Source organism: Alexandromys fortis, unplaced genomic scaffold, assembly GCF_014885135.2.
Source record: "Alexandromys fortis isolate MF-2015 unplaced genomic scaffold, M_Fortis_MF-2015_v1.1 scaffold_50, whole genome shotgun sequence".
Classification (NCBI taxonomy): domain Eukaryota; kingdom Metazoa; phylum Chordata; class Mammalia; order Rodentia; family Cricetidae; genus Alexandromys; species Alexandromys fortis.
In genome coordinates this window covers 4,263,226-4,283,152 of record NW_026067932.1, presented here as the reverse complement: position 1 = coordinate 4,283,152, position 19,927 = coordinate 4,263,226, and the positions used below count along the sequence as shown (strand labels likewise).

Below are 19,927 nucleotides of genomic sequence, written 5' to 3'. Positions count from 1 at the left end.
TAAAAAACAAAAAAAAAGAGTCTTTGTTAAAGAGAAACTTCTTTATATATATATATATTTAAAACATTGAAAGTCTTTATGGTAGAGGGGCTTTACGTGGGAGCTGATTTTATACAATAGGCAGTCATGGGGAAGGTTCCACACAGATCTAATTTTGAGAAATCAAATCATTTAAAAGATAACAAGGGACTTATAACTGTGTAGGGATTCTGCTTCCGGTGAATTAAGCATTTATTAAGGCTCTACTATTTTATATGAAGAATTAATATTTTCATGGCTTGATTTTCAAAGAAAAATGGGCATATGGATATCGTTGAACATGAGTTTTCAAACGACTTTTAGTTGTCATTCAGATCTGAAATGAATGGGACCAGATCTGAGGACCACTGAGTGGGAGCCATGTATGCTTCCAGAAACACAATTCCCATTTAGTTCTTGTTGATGGGCATGCAAGTCAATAAGCTGACAAAGCTTGCCAACCAAGAAGATGAGGAAAGAAAGGGAGGTGTTTGTTTTTAATTTATGAAACATATGCTCGCAAAAACCTGAGAGACTTACATAACAAATATTTGGCTTAAGAAAGAAAATTAAAAACACGACTGAAGCTCCCGAGACTTCCCAGAGCTCCTTTTCTCTTTTTCATCCAAGAGATGACCACAGCTGGAATTCACTGCCAACCATTAACTTGTTCTTAAAAACTTAGTATTTATGTATTATGATTCCATAACTACTATATCGTTATCCTTGCCTTTAAATGTTGTACGGCCTATCGATACTTCACGACACTTGGATGACTGTAAGTTGATACTCATCTCATAATTCAGTAAGAATTGTATCACAGTCTGTTACTTGGGCATTTATAATGTCAGCATCACGCTCTTGGGTATGTGCCCCAAATGCAATGAACCACACAACAGCACTCAGCATCCAATGGACGGCAGGTAGACAAGTTAGACATCAGCTCCTTGGAGGAATAAGCCAGGTAGGGGAATGCTTGTCTTCTATTACGTATACCTTAGCTGCAGGCTGCAGCTTCCCTCCCCAAGCCTTCCCTTCCCTGGTTTTTAATTCATTCTCTCTCTCTCTCTCTCTCTCTCTCTCTCTCTCTCTCTCTCTCTCTCTCTCTCTCTCTCTCTCTCTCTNCCTCTCTCTCTCCCTTTGCTTCCCTGCTGTCTCTGTTCTAATTAAACCAAGTGGAGAACATCAGAGACGTGTGCTGGCAAGTATTTACGGATACTATAGATGGAGTTTAAAAGAGAAAAGCAGTTGCAAAAATTGTAATTTGGTCTTGGAAAAAAAAAACCTTGCAAAACATTTAGGGAAATAAACACATTGTTCATCCCTGCAGATTTTGACTTTTGTTTGTTCATTTGTTTGTGCTTCAGCCTCCTTCACGCTTCCTCGATGCACAGCGCAGACTGCTCCAGCTTTAACTACGGAATGTCACTCTCTTATTAGAAGATGAGGGAATTTCTAGAATGATTGCTTAGAAGTTGTGACTACAGGATCTGGCACATTGTAGACAGCTTTTTTTTTTTTTTTGGCAAAACAACAACCATGATAATATAATAATATAAATAATCGCATCTGTAAACGCCAGAAAGGGAAGGAAGGGGCAGCTTTTCAAAGGCTCTGAGATGCTCCACTAGCTGCAATGGTTGGAAGGGACCTGTCTTCCTCTTAGGAAGTCAGTGCACAGGCATATATAACATTCTCTCTGTGCACGGTGGTCATGGTTTTTGTGAAGACAGAGGGATATAATTCATGTGCAGTAACGGCTAACACGGCATGGCAATGATCCAGAAAGGCGACAGTGGTGCTGATATTAGTGATGGTGGTCTTAGTGACATCTTGGACTCCCTCTTTCTTACAGCTCCATGTGTCGCCTTGCCTTGCTCACAAGCATTTCTCCATATAACCATTCACTCAGTATATATTATAGGCCTCTATGGAGCACCAGACATTGTTCTATGGTTCCTTAAAAAGTGTATGAAATTAGCTGGGCAGTGGTGGCGCACGCCTTTAATCCCAGCACTCAGGAGGCAGAGGCAGGTGGATCCCTGTGAGTTTGAACTACAGAACTAGTTCCAGGACAGCTAGGGCTGTTACACAGAGAAACCCTGTCTCAAAAAATTGAAAAACAAAGTCTATAAAATTATATTCATTAATATCTATAAGAAAATTAAGTATCCAACCAGTAAAATCTTAATAGAGAAGGATGAAAAACGACCATATTGCATTTTGGGAAATTAACAAGAGGTTGAAGTGGATGGCCCTCCTTGCTTGCCATGTTGTCATGTGTGATGTGTATATCTAATATGTATAGCTAATATGTTGGCCTTTCTTGGCCCTTGGATGCCAACCTTTATGTAATGTTAAACTTCCAGTATTAAGAAGTGCAAACCTGTTCTCTAACACAGCAGAGACATTTATAAATCCCCATCCTCCTCCAAAGGACCTAGAACAGCCTTCACCATCGGAATGGCTTTTCTGCTTGAGCCAGACTTCATGTAGGAGTGCAGTTATCAGGTAGGGCCTTTCCCCCAAGCTCACTGGTCTTTGTTCCTTTCATTGTGGCATGGTTTCCTGTTAGCCTTCATGTCTGTCATGGACTTTTCTATTAGATGTTATATGTGTATCTTTCTCGGCCACCAATTTGTCAGTCACTCGGCTCTCTGTTTTTTCTCTCCCCTGTATTCTTGTTGGGAGCTTGTCTCTCCTCTCCTGATCCACCCCTAACAGTCTTCTCTCCTTTACTGACTGACCCTCTGGTTTTCAGACTAGTCTATTTTGGAGGGAACACCCTTTTTTCACCCAAACTTCACACACTCCAGATAGGTAGTATTCAGGTCCTTCACCTATACGTCATAGGCACCCTCAATCCTCTGTTCTTTTCCAGTGTTCCTACAGCTGGCAAAACTATGGTAAAGTTTCAAATGCCCAATTTTTATTTTTAACATCCTCAGTAAAAGCTTCATTCCCGTCATATAATGTCATAGGCCAGTTTGGGTTCAGTGGTCCCCAAACATTGGAACCTTGGGTATGTGTACAATTTAAAACTTGAGTACAAACATAAAATTGCATGTTTATTTTGCTTCTTTATTTTCATGAGTATCTGTTCACGTGACAGAGCGTGAAAAGTGTTAGTGTACGGATGGCATAGTTAGATGTTAGATGGACGGTACAAATGTCTGGTGCTCTTCTGGTTTACAGGCAAATGACAGGCCCCAGTCATCCACTTCATCAGGCCTAAACTGAGCACCTAAGCTGCTTCGCTTACTTTAATACATAACCACAGCATCATGAGATAGACACGGATACTCTCATCCTACAGATGGAGATGCAAAAGCTTAAAAGCTGAAACTAAGCCCTTAAAGGTACCAAGCAGGCATGTGGCAAGGTTGCTACCCAGACACAGGTTTGCAGAATCCCAAAGCTGGTACAATGAAGTTCCATGCTGAGATGCCCCTCAGAAGCATATACCATGCAAGGTCAACCATTTCTTCCCAGGCCAAATCAAGAAACTTCTTGAGTTCAAAATAACAGAAAAGATTGGTATTTATGAGATTAAAAACTTGAGAAATTTTGTTCCAACCGGATCATCAGTAACAACTAATCCCCCCTTAGATTTGCCCTGTAAAGGATGCTCAGGGAATAATGGATATCATCCAGTTGAAAAGGCTGCCTACTGACACAATACAACCACTGGCAAGATCGAAAAGTCTCTCGAGACTGAATATAGCAGGCAGCGAGATGTCGAAGGGGACCTGAGGAAAAAGCACAGAAGTGCACGTGAGATGCATTGTTTCAAACCGCCGACTGAAGCAAACTTCACAACAGTGTTCTATAAAAGGCGGTGAGCATCATGTTTATGATGAAGCTGGAAGCTTCAGCTCTCCACATGGACGACATGTCACGTATGCCATTTCATATTCTACTGACATCTGTAGATCCACTCATAAAAATCACCTATTTCTAAAAACAAGGGCTATTTGCCTTGATATCACTCTTGCATGGGACTTTTGGACCATTCTTCATAAGGATTGAGAGGCCCATTGAGAAAACCTCACACTCTTCCTGTAAGCCTATGTCCTGCCACGGGCGCCAGGAAGTGTGTAGACACGGGGTTTGAGATCACTCTGTCTTAAAGAGGCTCCAAGTTTCTATGGCCAAGAGCTAAAAGAGTCACCCTAAGCAGACTAAAGCTTCTGTGATCACAGCACTGATTACAAGAGAAAGAACAAAAATGGTTTCTAGGGGATGAATGTATCCTGGAACCGACTGCACACTGGTCTATATTAATATTTGGGGTAGTGAATGAAATATAAACACCATGAAAAATGGCCACAGTGAATTCAATGTTGAGGGTTTGAAACCTGGTAAGACATTAGAGGACAAGTTTTACTAATTTATTGATGACTTATTAAATGAATCATTCATCCATTTATTCCCAAGAAAGCATGATAGCTGGGGCCTCATGAATTAGGCTGGGCTGCCTGTCAGCGAGCCCAGGCAACTACCTGTCTCTGCCTCCCTGGTTCTGGGTTTACAGGTCTGTGCCACCGTGCCCAGCATTTCCACACATGGGTCCTGGGAATGGAAGTTCGATCCTTACGCTTGCCTTTCCTGACTAAGATATCTATCCCCAGTCCTCAGGCCCAATTTAATAATCTTTACAGATGACTTTCAAAGTAGACATAAAGAAATAGTAATTAGCATCAAAGTATTTGTACCATCTTTTGTAGTATCTCTCCTTTACTATTTATTATTTATATATAATATATGAAAATGTATCTATTTATGTTTATATGAATAGAAATACCAACATATCGACTCCTTTCCAGGTTAACTATAGAACCAGTTATTTAAAAAGTTATGAAGTGCCATGTTAATTTACTTAACATTGCAGTTACCTTAGTGACATGATGTCTGCCAAATACAGATACTGTATTTTGACTCCTGTCCCTTTTCACTGAAAACTCCAAGAACAAGGGGCCATGTGTCAAAGGATGAGGTATGATTGGTGAGTTTATTTATGGAGGCCACAGGTAACACCTTCATGTCACAAGGATAGAATAAGAGCTGCTGTCACCCCAGAGTCATTGCTCCTCCTCCGTCCTCAAGAGAAACTAATGTCTCTGGAATGACAGGTCCCTCTCTGGTGTGCACTCCCACCTTCTAGACACCACAGGAAGTCTAAGCCTTTTGGTATAACAGTAAGGCACAACCTCAAATTCTGTTTCTTGGTAGCATGCTAAAACATATTGTTCTGTCTTTCCCTGCTACTAAATAAAACTGTTAAGGTAAACTTCCGACTGAGCTATTAACATGCAGAGTGTGTGTGCGTTTGCATGCATGCACACGTGCATGGATATATGGATGCAATTGCCAAGATTAACAAATAGACATACACATAAGACAAGTGTGGTGATACACACCTACAATCCCTCAAGTGGGCAAGTGAAAGTAGGAGGATCAATAGTTCAAGGTCAAGTTGAAGTAGTTCAGGGCTACATAGTGATGTTAAGGCCAGCCTGTTTTACAAGATACCATGTCTCATATGTGTGTGTGTGTATGAGTGCACACGCATATGTATCATTTATGTATTATTTAAATATAACACACATGCATATATCATGTATCTAGTTATGTTTATATAAATTACACATACCAATGACAGTGAGTTTGCTAGGCCATTGGATATGCATGTATTTTACTATTAGCGCTTCAAACAAACTGCTTTTGAATTTTTACTTTCCACAAGCCACATACGAGCTTTTCAGCTACTCCATATAGTCACATATCTTGAAAATTCCGTTTGAGATTTCAGTCATCCTTGCAATTTTCAAAATAGCTGCGATTTCTCCCAATCTGATTTTTAAGCAGCTACTCTAACGTCTTCCTGTGCTCTCGGGCACAGTGTCAATCACTTTCTCCTTGGCTCCCTCAGGTCCAATGTCAGTCACCTTTCCTTTGATTCTAAATGTTCAACAATGAAGGGAGCCATGTGGGAAAAATTGCCCTCGTCAGTTTGGCCTGCTTCATCTGGTACTGTAATTCTGAGTTAAGTTTAGGGATATGGCTGATGGAACGGCTTCCTTTCAAAAACCTTAAAATACAGCACAAGATCTGCAGGGGAAAGAATGTTAATAGTCTTAACGTAAGAAAAGAAATTCACATCTCACATGGACGTTTCTCTACCACGCTTCCGTCCTGTTAATGCATCCCCTCTCTCTGAAGTTATCAACTGACTGGAATTGTTTTCTACGCTGGGGGAAACATGCATCTTAGAAGATAGCTATGGTACTAGCTAACTTAAGAGTCAATACTGTGACTGACAGAAGAGGCAGCCAATGGAAGTTCGGGATGAGAAATAACTGGATACCTAATTTAACTTCGTCCTCATGCCAGCAACAAGGGTACCATTCCTCCCATCCTGACAGAGACAGTACACCGGTCTTCATAGTAGACAGGGTCTTTATACAATCTCCCTCACCCACGGGAAATCCTGCCCCTTTCTGAGAATGAAATTATCTTTTTACCACTCTAATTTTTGTGTTAATCAAACTTTAAACACGACAGAGAAGTATTTTTAATATAATAGGGGATCAAAACCGTCATACTGACGAGATGGTAGAAATCTTTTAATATTAAATTTTAATGAAATGATGTTATTGCAAGAGGAATTTTAGAGAGAACAAGAAAACTGGATATTAAATGCCAAGGTGTGGGGAAAACATGTGCAGGGAGCTGACTCAAACGGCACTTTGTCCAGGAACAGAAGGGCAGATTCTTCTTCGGCCACCCCCACCACCTTCACTGTGCCACACCTTCAGCTCAAGGGCAGCTTATGTGCCGGATCCCCCATAGAACTCTGCCTGAGGTCTCTTCAGGTGGAAGCATGAGGCGGAATGAGGATGGTACCTTTAGAGAGGGCATAGACCCTCCCATGCTTTCTCTGAGACCCTGTCCTGTGTGTGTGTACATCTCTCTATCGCTGTTGCTGGGTCACCTTGTCCTTTGTAACATACTAATAAGCATACAAAGGATACTTACATGAGTGTTTTTGTTTTGTTTTTTTTATTATTGAGGCTGGAAGCAACTTGTAAGTCTGTAGCTGGCTTGAAAGAAATACTAATGGGGTGGACACTCCATCTGCAGCTGGCAGAGGGGCAGGCAGCCTTATGGGATGGGGCCCTTAGCTTGTTGATTCCCTACTATCCCTGGGTTAAGGTAACTGCTAGGTACTCAGTTGGTGTTTGAAAGTTATAGAGTCATTTGGTGCTGGGGGAAAAAATGTACGATAATCTCAGTACTTGGGTCAACTCAGATAGATAAGGGATTCTGGGTCATAGTAGATTTCATTAAACTCTGATTCAAAAACCAAAACCATCCAGGTCTAGGCAGGTGTGCATCCAAACAGACTAGGCTCCCAAAAAGCCAGTACGTGCAGTAGGGAAAGCGAGGGGGAGGGAGAGGGGAGGGAGTGGGAGGGAAAGGGAAGGATGGGAGGAGGTGGAAATTTTAAATAAATAAATAATAAATTAATTAATTAAGAAAGAAAGTCTGGCTAGAAATAAACCAAGCTAAGGTTGGGAAGAAAAAAGAAAAAAACAAAACAAAAACAAAAAATTCAAATAACAGTCAACCGTGCAAAGTAAGACTGTGCCAGGGTTTTTTGTTTGTTTGCTTGCTTGCTTGTTTGTTTTTATCAACTTGATTGTTTTTATTAACTTGACACAAGTTACAGTACCTGGGAAGAGGTCATTTCAATTGAGGGATTGCTCAATCAGATTCTCCTTAAGCAAGCCTATGGGAGATGCACTTAGATAAGATTGTTGTGGGAAGGCCCAGCTCACCGTGGGTTGTGTAAAAAAGCAAGCTGAGGAAGCCATAAGGAGCAAGCCAGAAAGCAGCACTCCTTAAGATCTCTGTTTCAGTTCCTGTTTCTAGGTTCCTGCCTTGGGTTCCTGATCCGACTTCCCTCAGTAACAGATATAATAAGCCCTTTACTCTCCTAGCATGCTTTGTTCATGGTGTTTATCACAGCGGCAGAATAAATAAAAACTAGAATATCAATGACTAAATATCTTTGTGTGTTGCAACCCTTTCTCAACATGGAACCCATTCTACATACCCCTGCCCTTTAACCCAGTCTGGACTCAGACAAGAAAGTCTAGTTGATGCAAAGTCAGAGAACTGACAGCATCTTCTAATTACAAGTACATGCTTTTAAAAGTTTTCTCTTTTGTTTAGTATGTGTGTGTGTGTGTGTGTGTTCACACACAAGGACCCATGTGCATGTGTAAACAACACAGCATACACATGGAGATAAGGGGACCGTGTGAGTTCCTGGGACTGAACACAGGTCATCAGACTTGCATGACAAGGGCTCTCATCCACCACCCATTTCTCTTTATAGAGAATGGTTTAAAGAAACAATCCTTCAAAAACCAAAGGAGACCCTGAAGGAAGCAGTGAAAGTTGGGGTTGTATTTCCCAAGGCTTGTTCTGACTGCTCAAGACTCCCGAGATTTAGAGAAAAGAATCTTTGAAGTTGCTTTCTTTTGTCAGAAAGATATGCTTTTCAACATAAAAAAAAATTATAGAAGGTCCCAAATAGAGAAAAATCTCCTTTCAAATATCAAAAGCTCTAAGTACAACAGGAAGCATGAGTTAAACAACCAACAATCTATCAGGACACTACAAAGGACACAAAGGACACACAGAACAGCACACAGGACACACAACACACAAGGCAAATAGGACAGTACACAGGACATATAGGACAGTACACATGAACACACACAGGACAGCACACACAGAACAGTACACAGGAACACATGCTGCATTTGGATCTAAGTTCAAGAGCAATGGCAATATGGCAAAATGCATGCAAGCAGGCAACCCATATACGCTGTTGGGAGATTTAAATAACTTTAACACTTACGCTAAATTTCCAGATGCTTCTCTTTGGGGTCATGATAGAAACAAGTCTAATGCATTGCTTTTATTAATCATTCTATTAGATTACCCTAGGAACATTCCCCCTCTAGAGTATTAGGAGAATTAACAATTAAAGAGTAGGAGAAATATTTAGAACTAATATCTCCCCTTAAGTAACATCTTCCTGAAGGCTTAAGTAGGGAAAAAAATGCAATTTCACTTGAATCCTAAATCTGCCAGCTCTTCCTGGGGAGACTTGAACAAATTTGAACATGAGCATCCTTTCATCAGAGAGAGGGCACCAAAGATAGACCCAGCTACAGTTGGGTGGACCAGTGAGGAATCCACTTGATGTATTTATAGAAACACGGATGAGGGGTTACATAGGGGAGTGGGGGTATCCCTCAGACACCTGCACCATCACAAAGTTTCATCCTTGAGGGAGCACAATGTCCTGTTAACCTTCCTCTTCCTACATGCCCCTGAATCGCCCAAGCTCCTTTTCAGCTAGGAGTGGGGTGGCACAGAGGGAATATGGATTGGCTGGATTTCCAGGTGAAGGTCTGGTGACCTCCAACCCTCTTTGTGCTAGGTAGTGTCAGCAGCTCCGTCACCTTTAGTATGAGCTCACCTATTGCCGTATTGTTTCTGTTCACTTGACTGACTACTGGACCAAGGTTATCAGTGCTCCGAGATGGTAGTGAGGTAGACGATCATGCTATTCCCAGATGGAAAAAACCTGCCACTGCAATCTAACTTGAAGATTCCCGTAGAATCTTCCACACATTTCTGAGTCCCTGGGTGGAGCAGAAGTATGAAATTGGGTGGGAATGGGTGATGCTGTGCAGGCCAGGGGCGGTTCATAGACACGGCAGAAGGTGCTTTCAGGGGAAAAAGGGTGCTAGCGGAAAAGCTGTTTTGAGCACAGTGCTAAGGAACATACTCTGAGCAGCCATCAGCCCGGACATTGAGTCTGACTCGGACACTTCTAGCTGAGGGACCCTGGGTAAGCCACTTAATGTCTTTGCTCCTCAACTTCGCTCCGAGAAATAGCAACCATAATAACACCTACATTGAGCACAAACAAAATCTGAAGTCCCGTGCTTAGCTTAGAACATGTCTGTGTATCTGTTCCCTGTCACTGAAGCCACACACTCATGTGAACTTAGTGGTTCTTGGCAAATTTATTGAATTCCTGGGGGGGGGGTCAGAAGCCTGAAACCAGCTGAACTATATCAAGTCATGATGTCATCTGGATTGGTTTCTCCTGGAGGTTCATCTGCCTGGCCTGTGCTTTCTTTCTCCAGCCTAAGATGAGTCTCACTGCTTTTCCCGCCGACCCTGTCATCACTCTGCTTCCCTGTCTCCTCTGCTGTCAGATCCCTCCAGAGCAAGCACCCTCTCACTAAAGCACCAATGACAGCCTTGTGAGGGTCCTCCTCATTTGACCCTAAACTCAATCATCTTCACAACATTTCTTGGCCATGCGAGGCCACAAGTTCTGGGGATTCCCCTGGAAGATCGTTGTGTAACCTGTCACACGTGTGGTCCACTGAGATGATTTGGATAGCGTACTTATCACAGCTGCTGTGTGGAGACTGGTACTACCTTATTGTATTATTTCTACTTAAAACTTCGTGATATTTCTACATCAGTCTACTGAGACAAAAAGTTGTAAGTGTCCCCTAAAATACAAGGGTGCATCTTTACTATGCTCCCTGGCACACCCTTACAAACTGGGGTGAGACATTAGGATATGAGCAAGAATTATGACAGCCACCCAGGAGGGCTTTTGGAATTTAGCACCTAGGCTGGGATATATTTCAGAGAAAAAGAAGGGTCTAGGGTCAATCACTCTAAATGAGTCTATACTGTCTGTGATTGCCAGCACATGTGGATATGTGGTCAACCTTAAAAAAAAAAAAAAGGTCTTGGGAAATACTGAATGCACCTCTTCTGCAAAGCTGTCCTTGAGGAACATGGTAGACAGCTTAGACACTCAGCCAAGTACCCAGTCTTCACCAGATGTGAGGCCAATATATCTTCTTTGGAGACGGTTCAATGTAGAATACTTGCCCTTACAACTGTGAGGACCCGAGTTCAAACCCCCAGAGCCTGTGGAAAGCTAGATACAGTAGCACAAACCTGTGGTCCTGCTGCTTCTCCTGTGGCAAGATGGGAGGCAGAGACAGGAAAATTCCTGAAAGCTCACAGAGCAGCTAGCTGGTATGCTTAGTGACTAACAAGGTAGAAGGTGGTGAGCCATGCCACACGCACACCTGCACACGTGCACAAACATGCACATACACATGCATACACACACCCACACACATGCATACACACACGCACACACACACATGTACACACACACTTCGCCACCACTGAGCAATGAGACTTATTTGTTAGCACAGCACAGTCTGCCCAAACCTGACTGAAATGTCTGCTCAGGCAAGCTTGCCTTCTCTCACTATATTTCCATCATCACCGTGAGAGTTTAACATCACTTAAAGGTCAGAGCTTTGACTCTCTCAGCAATCAAGTTAGCCGCTAGGTACCAGGTAGCTGGGGACCCTCCTGAGAGCCTCCATGGGGTCTGCCTGTGTGCTTTTGACCGGGAACACAGAAATAAAATCTCCACACTTATAACAATACTTGGTGCTGCTTTTTTCTCAGCCCTAGTTCCCTGAGCTTAACTTCTGGCAACTAGAAACTAGAGACTTTTTTTTTTTTTTTTTTGAAAAGCAAAGCCTTTGTAAAGAACCAAAGTTCATACTTTACGCTAGGAACCGAGTCAAAGCATGCTGGGTTTTGTTACTTAGCAGCTCCTGGTGCCGTGGCAAATGGAAGAGCAGACCTTATGATCACAGTGTGGAAGGCAAGAGGCTCACACTGTCTCTGTTCTCATGGGTGCTCACTGGGACCAGTGGCACACCCTTCTTAGATACCAGCAACAACGGGCCAAGAGCCTGCAGCTCACAAAGACGCTTTCCAGCATTGTTTGTGGTAGTGCTTTGAATCCCAGCAATGAACCTTTGTGGATGACCAAGGAGACTTGGGTGGAGAAGGAGGGGGCAAGGATGGAGAGCAGGAAGGAGAGAAGAAGCAGAGGGAAGGGTAGAGCCGGTGGTACAGGAAGACCTTTCAGCATTAGCATTCTGCATCCACCCTGCATCAGACACGGAGGGCAGACAAGAATTTGGTAGCCAGACATTGAATGTGTCAATTCTCAGAGCATTCTGTTGAACAAAAGGATAGATTTATGGCTATCTATGGAATTATGGCCAACAGAAAGGAGGCCAGTCCCAAGTGGTGACAGTATGTCCCCTTTACAGAATGTCCTCGAAAGGAAAACATTATAGAAATGTAAGAAGACCAGTGGCTGCCAGTGGTTGGGGGACAGAGACTAGCGGGGAAGTGGGGCTCCGTGGGGGTGACAGTGTCAGTGATGGCAGAAGAGTTTTGTGTTTTGAGTGAGCCAGTGTCCCCACGTTGGTTATGACATTGGACTTTCACTGTATACCGTTTCACGGCTGGGGAAAGCATGTGAAGGCTGTATTGAAATTCTCTGTGTTCTCATCTGTCCCACCCCTCTCCTTTCTCTTGGTTTTGGGAATCTCACACCTGCTTTGCAGGTGCTCTCCCAGGGAGCTACAGGTTGGCCTACTTAGCTCAGGCTAGCCTCAAACTCACTGAGCAACACAGACTAGCTTTAAACTCAGCAATCCTCCTGTCTCTCTCAAATGTAAGGATTCTAGTGATACACCACTGAACCTAGCTCAAGCTTTAAAAATTACTTTTGTTAAAATAGTGTGTGTGTGTGTGTGTGTGTGTGTACCATGCCATTCACAGGGGTCTGCAGAGGCCAGAAGAGGGCATCAGATGCCCTGGAGCTGAAGTTCAAGGGAGCTATAAGAAGACTGATATGGGTCCTAGGAACCAAACTCTGGTCCTCTGAAGGAGCAAGCAGTGTGCTCCCAACTCCCGAGCCATCTCCCCAGCTCTGAGGTCCAGGCGGACTCATTTACCAAACTGCATGAAGGGAATGAAACTCATTATTTCACCCGGTATTTTCCAGAATAGAGAGAAATGTGATTGGGTAATGACTCCCCTGTCTCTAACGTCCCTGGATGTTGTACAAAGTGACTTAACTGCCCCCTTGAGACTGGCCTGCAGCTTCAGTAATGAAGCCAGGCTTGATTTATGGAGAAATGCACACACTTCTGTTACTTTGAGAATGAGCACATACCATCCCATTCCTAATGGTACCAAGGTTCAGACCACACCCAAGTCTCATCACACCCTCCAACTGCATGCTCACAACGAGGTCTGGGACCCCGAGCACAGGAAACACAAAGGCTCTCAGTCCCTCCATGAAAAAAAGTGTATTTCACCTTGACACTATCGCTGGCAAATCTTAGAGAGATGAGCATTTTTGAAATTCTATAAACAGCGTAGCCTTTTCTTAGCATTTGAAGAGCACGTTAATAGCCTGGCCTTTTTTTTTTCTTAAAGGGCTTTCTTTTTCCTTTACCCAAATTTGACAGTCAGGCGTGAATGGTGAGATGATGGAATCAAAGTCAGCATGGTGTTTTTAAAAGCAGCGTGGAACTCATGTCATCTGGCATTGTCTTCCAAAGAATATACGAATATTACGTGGATGCTTCATGATCTTACACACAAAGGGTACTCTCCACTTGAGGACAGAATGATAATTTCTCAGGAAAGGAAGATGTTATTCTTGCTGCCCATAAAACCTACTCAGACAGCTCGTGGCTGCACCAACAGAAACTAAGAGGAAGGCGAAGAAAAGAGAGCGAGAAAGAAAATCTGCAATTGTCAGTCTCCCCGATTGTGTTAATAGAATTAATTGAAAATGCTCTGTAATTACCTGCTATGGACAGTTAGAGCTTTGTGCTAGCAGCGGTGTGCAGAGTTTCTAGTGTGATTGTTACACTTCTGAGGTTTTGTGAAAGAGCCATGGGCCGGCAGCAAGGAGCAGCCTCTACATAGAGGATGATGAAGTCCAGAAACCGGGCACAGCATTAGCTACAGATCGCAGCCCACATGCGCTTCTGACAAATGGATGGTCTTGCAACCAAGGGGTGAGGACTGTGCCAAAACTTGAATGTGGGTGCACTGGGGTGCGGGGAGTCCCTAGAGAGGAGTCGTAGCCTTAACAAACTCAAGCTGAAGCAGAGGTAGATTTTGATTGGCCTCCGAAGATGCTGACATGCTTGTAGCAATCATTTCAGCTGACATGTGAAGGCTCAGAAGAGGCTGTGAACGAAGATAAGGTTCCCATCATTTCATGATGGAATAGATGTATTAGAAAAAAAGAGCAAACAACTAGATAAACTGAAGACGCTAGCAGAGTGGAATGTAACCATTAATCCTCAGCACGTGGTTGATGCCAATATTCTATCAAAAATGTATCATAAACTAATTTTTGGTTGTACTGTGGATTGAATCTGGGACCTCAGCCATGCTAGGCAAGCTTTCTGCCACTGAGCCCCTAAACAATTATTTTTAACAATAAGAAACAATTGGATCTATGCAGAGGAAATTCAGCCATGTAAAAAATATGCATCCATCAAGCACACAGTCATACTTGCTAAGTCGGCAGGATTTTACTGTCATTAGGATGTACAGGTCAGATAGAAAATATTTTTAGAAAACAAGTTTGGGTTTTGTTTTGTTTTGATTTGACTTAAGAGTTTAAGAAATAGGTATGTCCAACAGTAACTGTGCTTTCTTAGAGGACAGGAGAGGCACTTTTCCTGGCCATGGGATGGCATCAGAGCTGCTGTCTCTATCCCGCTGCTTTCCCCCAACGGGGACCAGCTCCCCTCACATTTACCCAACAAAAACACACTTCTAGTAGTGTCATTTCTTACATCAAGCCATGATAACCAGAACCATAAGACACTGGGAATCTTAAAACTGGGTGTGGCCCTCAATCCTTTCGTTTGTGCTGAGCCAACTTCTTTAGCCATTTCACTCAATGGTAGTGAAGACCTGTAGATGGAAGTTTCTCTCCCGCCTGGTCTCAGCCATTCAGTTCCAAAGAAACACACAGAGGCTTATATTAGGTTTCAACTGTTTGATCTATTAGCTCAGGCTGATTATTAACTAGCTCTTACAACTTAAATTAATCCATAATTCTTGTCTATGTTTAGACACATGGCTTGGTACCTTTTATCACTGAGGCATTCTCATCTTGCTTCCTCTGTCTCTGGCTGGTGACTGCATCTGGCCTTTCCTCTTCCCAGAATTCTCTTAGTCTGGTTGCCCCGCCTATACTTCCTGCCTGGCTACAGGCCAATCAGCATTTTATTAAACTAATAAGAGTGACAAATCTTTACAGTGTACAAGATAATTATCCCACAGCAAGTATCAGATCCTTTCCTCTCTTTTAAAAGATGGTACCCCCAGCCCACCTGACTCATTTCAATAGCAAGTACTTGAACGGTTTTACTAGGAAAATTAAAATCACTGGGTGAACTGCCCCAACTTCACTCCCTCCCTCCAATCAGCCTCCCTGGTAACCCTCTTCCCCATCTTGATCACTGAAGAGTCCTTGAGCTTTCTGCTCCCAGCTCCTCTGTCCTTAGAGACAACCTCTACTATTTCTATATTTCTATCCCCTTTCCTTTATGCTCATTCCTCTCTCAGCACCCTGCTTGGTCTCTGTATCTCCTTCTAGCACTCTGCCTTCCTTCTCAAAACTTCTTAGTCTGCATCAGCATCTTTTTTATTTATTTATTCATTTTTATTTATCCATTCAAATATTTACACTTCCTTCCCTCCTCCCAATCCCCTCCCTCTCCCTCCCTGTTTGAGAGAGGGCAGGGAACCCTGCCCCCGTGGGAAGTCCAAGGCCCTCTCCCCACATCCATGCCGAGGGAGCGCACCAGCATCTTTTAAGTTCTTGCCTCATTCCTCAACTGCCCACGGCATCTTTTTTCCACTGTCCGAAAACAACATTCCATGGGTACAGATACATTGCTGGCCTTGGAGTAAAGCAAATATGAACTTGACTCCTACCCTGACCTTGAGCCCACTGCTTAGTTTTCATGTGCCTGAATTTCTTCCCCAGTAAAACAGGAGGGCCTGGAGAGAGAGCGAGAGGACTCGTTGCTCTTGCAGAAGACTGGAGTTTACTTTCAGCAGCCTCAACCAGTGGCTCACAACTGCCTATAACTACACCTTCATGGTATCTGACGTCCTTTTATGGCATCCAAGGGGTAACCACTTCCATGTTCACATGCATGTGCACACGCACACACAGACAAATAAATAAATCAAACAACTCTTTTAAAATAAATAAAATGCCAATCATCTCTATAAGAGGACAGCCAGGGCTACACAAAAGAAACTCTGTCTTGAAAAACAAAAATATTCTTCTAATATTAAATGAGCTAGTTGTCTCAGTCAATGTTCTATTGCTATGAAGAAATACCTGACCATGGCAGCTCTTTAAACATTTAACTGGGGCTGGCCTACAGCTTTTATCAGTGTGGCAGGAAACGTGGCCTAGGAAGCAGGAAGACATGGTACAGAAGAAAGATTCTGAGAGTTCTACATCCAGACCCATAGGCAGTAGGAAGACAGGGAGAGACACTGGGCCTGGAATGAGCATTTGAAATCCCAAAGCTTGCCTCCACAGTGACACACTTTCTCCAGCAAGGCTATATATACTCCAACAAGGCTGTGCCTCCTAATCCCTGTCAAGTTGACCAAGAATTCAAATATATGAACCTATAGGGGCCATCCTTATTAATACCACCACACTAATGTATGTATTGAAAACATTTAGTAATGTTTGCACACACTATGTTCTCAACAAATATGAACCAATATTATTATGATTACTAGTGGTTTATTGGTATTCGATGAATATTATTGTGATTGTCAGTTACTTATGCTAGGTCTAGCTTTAAATTTTGAATGGAAAGAAAAGTTATTTATATCTACAGTACAAAATAAAGTCTGTTTTTCAACCTGTGCATGTAATAAGTCCCATCTCTTCTAACCAGAAGCTGTACCTATGAATCTCTTGCACATACCAATCCTGTATGATTGTGGCCAGCACAAATGAGCTTTATACTCACATACTGATCTGTTAAATTCACATACTCTCACGCACATGTGCATGCAATTTAGACCAATTTCCTTGTGCCATGCGAACAAATCAGAAAACGTTAATTTAGCTGGCCAGAGGTGGTTTCATCTGTACTGCCTTGCAGCTATAGAAGGTATCTACACCACTGTCCTGCAAACAGCCGACAGTCAATAATTGATGATGGACAGGAAGCTGTCTAAAAGGGGCTCCATCCTACCATGATTGCTTCGTTACAGCAAGACAGAGGGGATAATTTTAGCATCATATTTGAATCCTACCTGACATTTTGGAAACTAAGAATTCAAACCTGTGCAGACAATTAAAAATATGCCTTTTATTGTGGTATGACATTAAATCATACCTAGCTGTCAATACTCTGTGATCCACTAAGAAGGTTGGCATGGGCTTCTTTATCTCCTTGCTCTCCAAAGTCTTTATTATTATTACAACCTTTGCACAGCAATATTTATTTTAATTAGGAAGAGGTGATACAAGCCAAGTTAACTTGTAATAGGCGTGCTCAGTAAAAAATAAAAATCTTGCAAAACAAAACCTCATACCAGTGTAAAAAATGGCTCAGAGGGCCCAACACGGTGGTGTATACCTTTAGTCCCCCTCCCCCTACCAAGGAGGCAGAAACAGGTGGTTCTCTGAGAGTTCAAGGCCACCCGTCAAGGCCATGGAATGACACACTGTCTCAAAAAAAAAAAAAAGTTCTATTAGCACCTATAAGTCTGCCTGTCCAAGAACTGACTTACTGGGACAAGCTTGCAAATCCCCATATCCCAGCCCCGCACAGCTTGGTAAGTCTGCCTCTCAGCAGAGGTCAAGCGTGAAATCCAACACTAGCCATCATTAAAGAAATACACATCAAATAAGCAGATATCACTTCCCACCCATCAGGATGGCAACCGAGAAAAAAAAAAAACAGAGGAAAAACCATGTGTATTGATGAGAATGTACAGAAATTAGAACCCTGATGAGTGTGTGCTTGTGTCTAAAATTGCCTCGCTACTGGGGGGAAAAGCAAGTAAACAAGCAGTTTGGGAGCTCCTTAAAGGAGTTTAGCATAGAATTACCATGTGATTAAGTCATTCCACTCCTAAACATATTCCCCCCGCCCACTGAAGCCAGGACTCAAATACACACACCCAAGTCATACAAAGCCAAATGCCCATTATCAGACGAATAGATAAACATACATGGTATATGGACACAATGCAAATGAAATAAAAAGGAATGAAATACTGGCATGTGCTGCACTGTGAATAACTTTACAACAGTATATGAAATTAAGTAAGCCCCCCACAAAGAGGCAAGTGTGGCCCAATCCCAGTGACACGGCACACCTGCAATAGGTAAACTGGGACGCTGGCAAAGTAGACTAGAGGGCATCAGGAGTTGGGGAGGATGGCGGCGAGAAATAGGGGGTCAATAATTGAGGAGTAGAGCTGCTGCTTGGAGTAGTGAAACTTTTGGGAGGTGGATGAAGGTAATAGATGCATGGCACTTGAACTGAACAGTTGTTTGGTACATCGAATGGTTAAAACTATAAACTTCATGCACATACCCCAAGATCCATCATAAGTAGTATTTAGCTGTGTAAACGGTGATTGGCGAGCAAATGTATGAGACTATTCTAAGACATTAAATATAATGAGGTAGACTTCTCATGTACAAAAAAAAATCCTCTATGACATTATTGATTGTCTTAGTTAGGGTTTCTATTGCTGTGAGGAGACACAGTGGCCAATAGCAACTCTTAGAAAGGAAAACACTTCACTGGGGCTCACCTACAGTTCAGAGGCTTAGTCCATTATCATCATGGCAGAAAGCATGGCAGCATGCAGGCAGACACGGTGCTGGAGAGGAGCTGAGAGTTCTACACCTGGGGATCCACAGGCAGCAGGAAGTGACAGCCACACTGGGCATGGCTTGAAGATCTGAGACCTCTAAGCCCATCCCCAGTGATCACTTACTCCAAGAGCACCACATTTACTTCAAAAAGGTCATACCTCCCAACAGTGCCACTCCCCATGGGGCCTATGGGACCCATTTTCTTTCTAACCACATTGGTCATGGAGACAGCAAGTTTCAAAATGCATGTAAAGCTGATTCATTGATACAAAGCATCTAAATTTGTATATATATATATATATATCCATGGGGCCTATGGGACCCATTTTCTTTCTAACCACATTGGTCATGGAGACAGCAAGTTTCAAAATGCATGTAAAGCTGATTCATTGATACAAAGCATCTAAATTTGTATATATATATATATATATATATATATATATTTCTAGATATTCTCCAAATGCTAATGGGATTTTCATGGCATGGTAGCTAGGAACTGATTTCTTTTAAGTTCTCTTTATAAATTTCTGCACTAGCTGAAGTTTTCTAGCAAAGAATACTTTTAACCAAAGTAATATGCCATTATAAATACTTTTTTACATGAATTAAGGCAGTGAGGTCCTCTGTACTTGTGGTTGGATACACATGGAGTCTCCGTTAACAGAGTAAAATAGTGAATGAATGACCCCAGAGAGTCGCAGAGGAGAGGCACATACCTCGGTGAGTGGTGTTGGCTCTCTGTCGGTAGAAAACAGAGCCATTATTTCAGAGCAACATTCTAGGATCATGTTCTGGAAAGAAAAGTATAACGGTGATTCTGGTGTCATTGAGAAAGTAGGCCATATTGATTATTAACTCTTTCTGTCTTATTTTATGTCACTCGACCCTTAATTCCAAGCTGTGAAAGGGAGAACTGAAGTCATTCGCTCAAGTCATCTAGGTTCCTTGAAAGCATACGAGGTAGCCAGAACATAAGCGCTGGGCTTAACCATGGCTCTACTG

The 19,927-nt window shown here is 42.6% G+C and overlaps 1 protein-coding gene across 1 annotated transcript in view; it reads right to left on the bottom strand.

Annotated features, from left to right (window-relative positions):
• Positions 1–2,674: 2,674 nt before the first annotated feature.
• Positions 2,675–19,927, bottom strand: part of Cfap54 (cilia and flagella associated protein 54) — a 251,916-nt gene continuing 234,663 nt past the window's right edge. Inside the window, exons 67-68 of the mRNA XM_050145787.1 lie at positions 19,642–19,716; positions 2,675–3,767 (exon numbers count right to left, since the gene is read on the bottom strand). Coding sequence (XP_050001744.1) covers positions 3,648–3,767; positions 19,642–19,716 — 195 coding nt within the window. The 3' untranslated portion in view covers positions 2,675–3,647. The remainder of the gene's footprint in view (positions 3,768–19,641; positions 19,717–19,927) is intronic.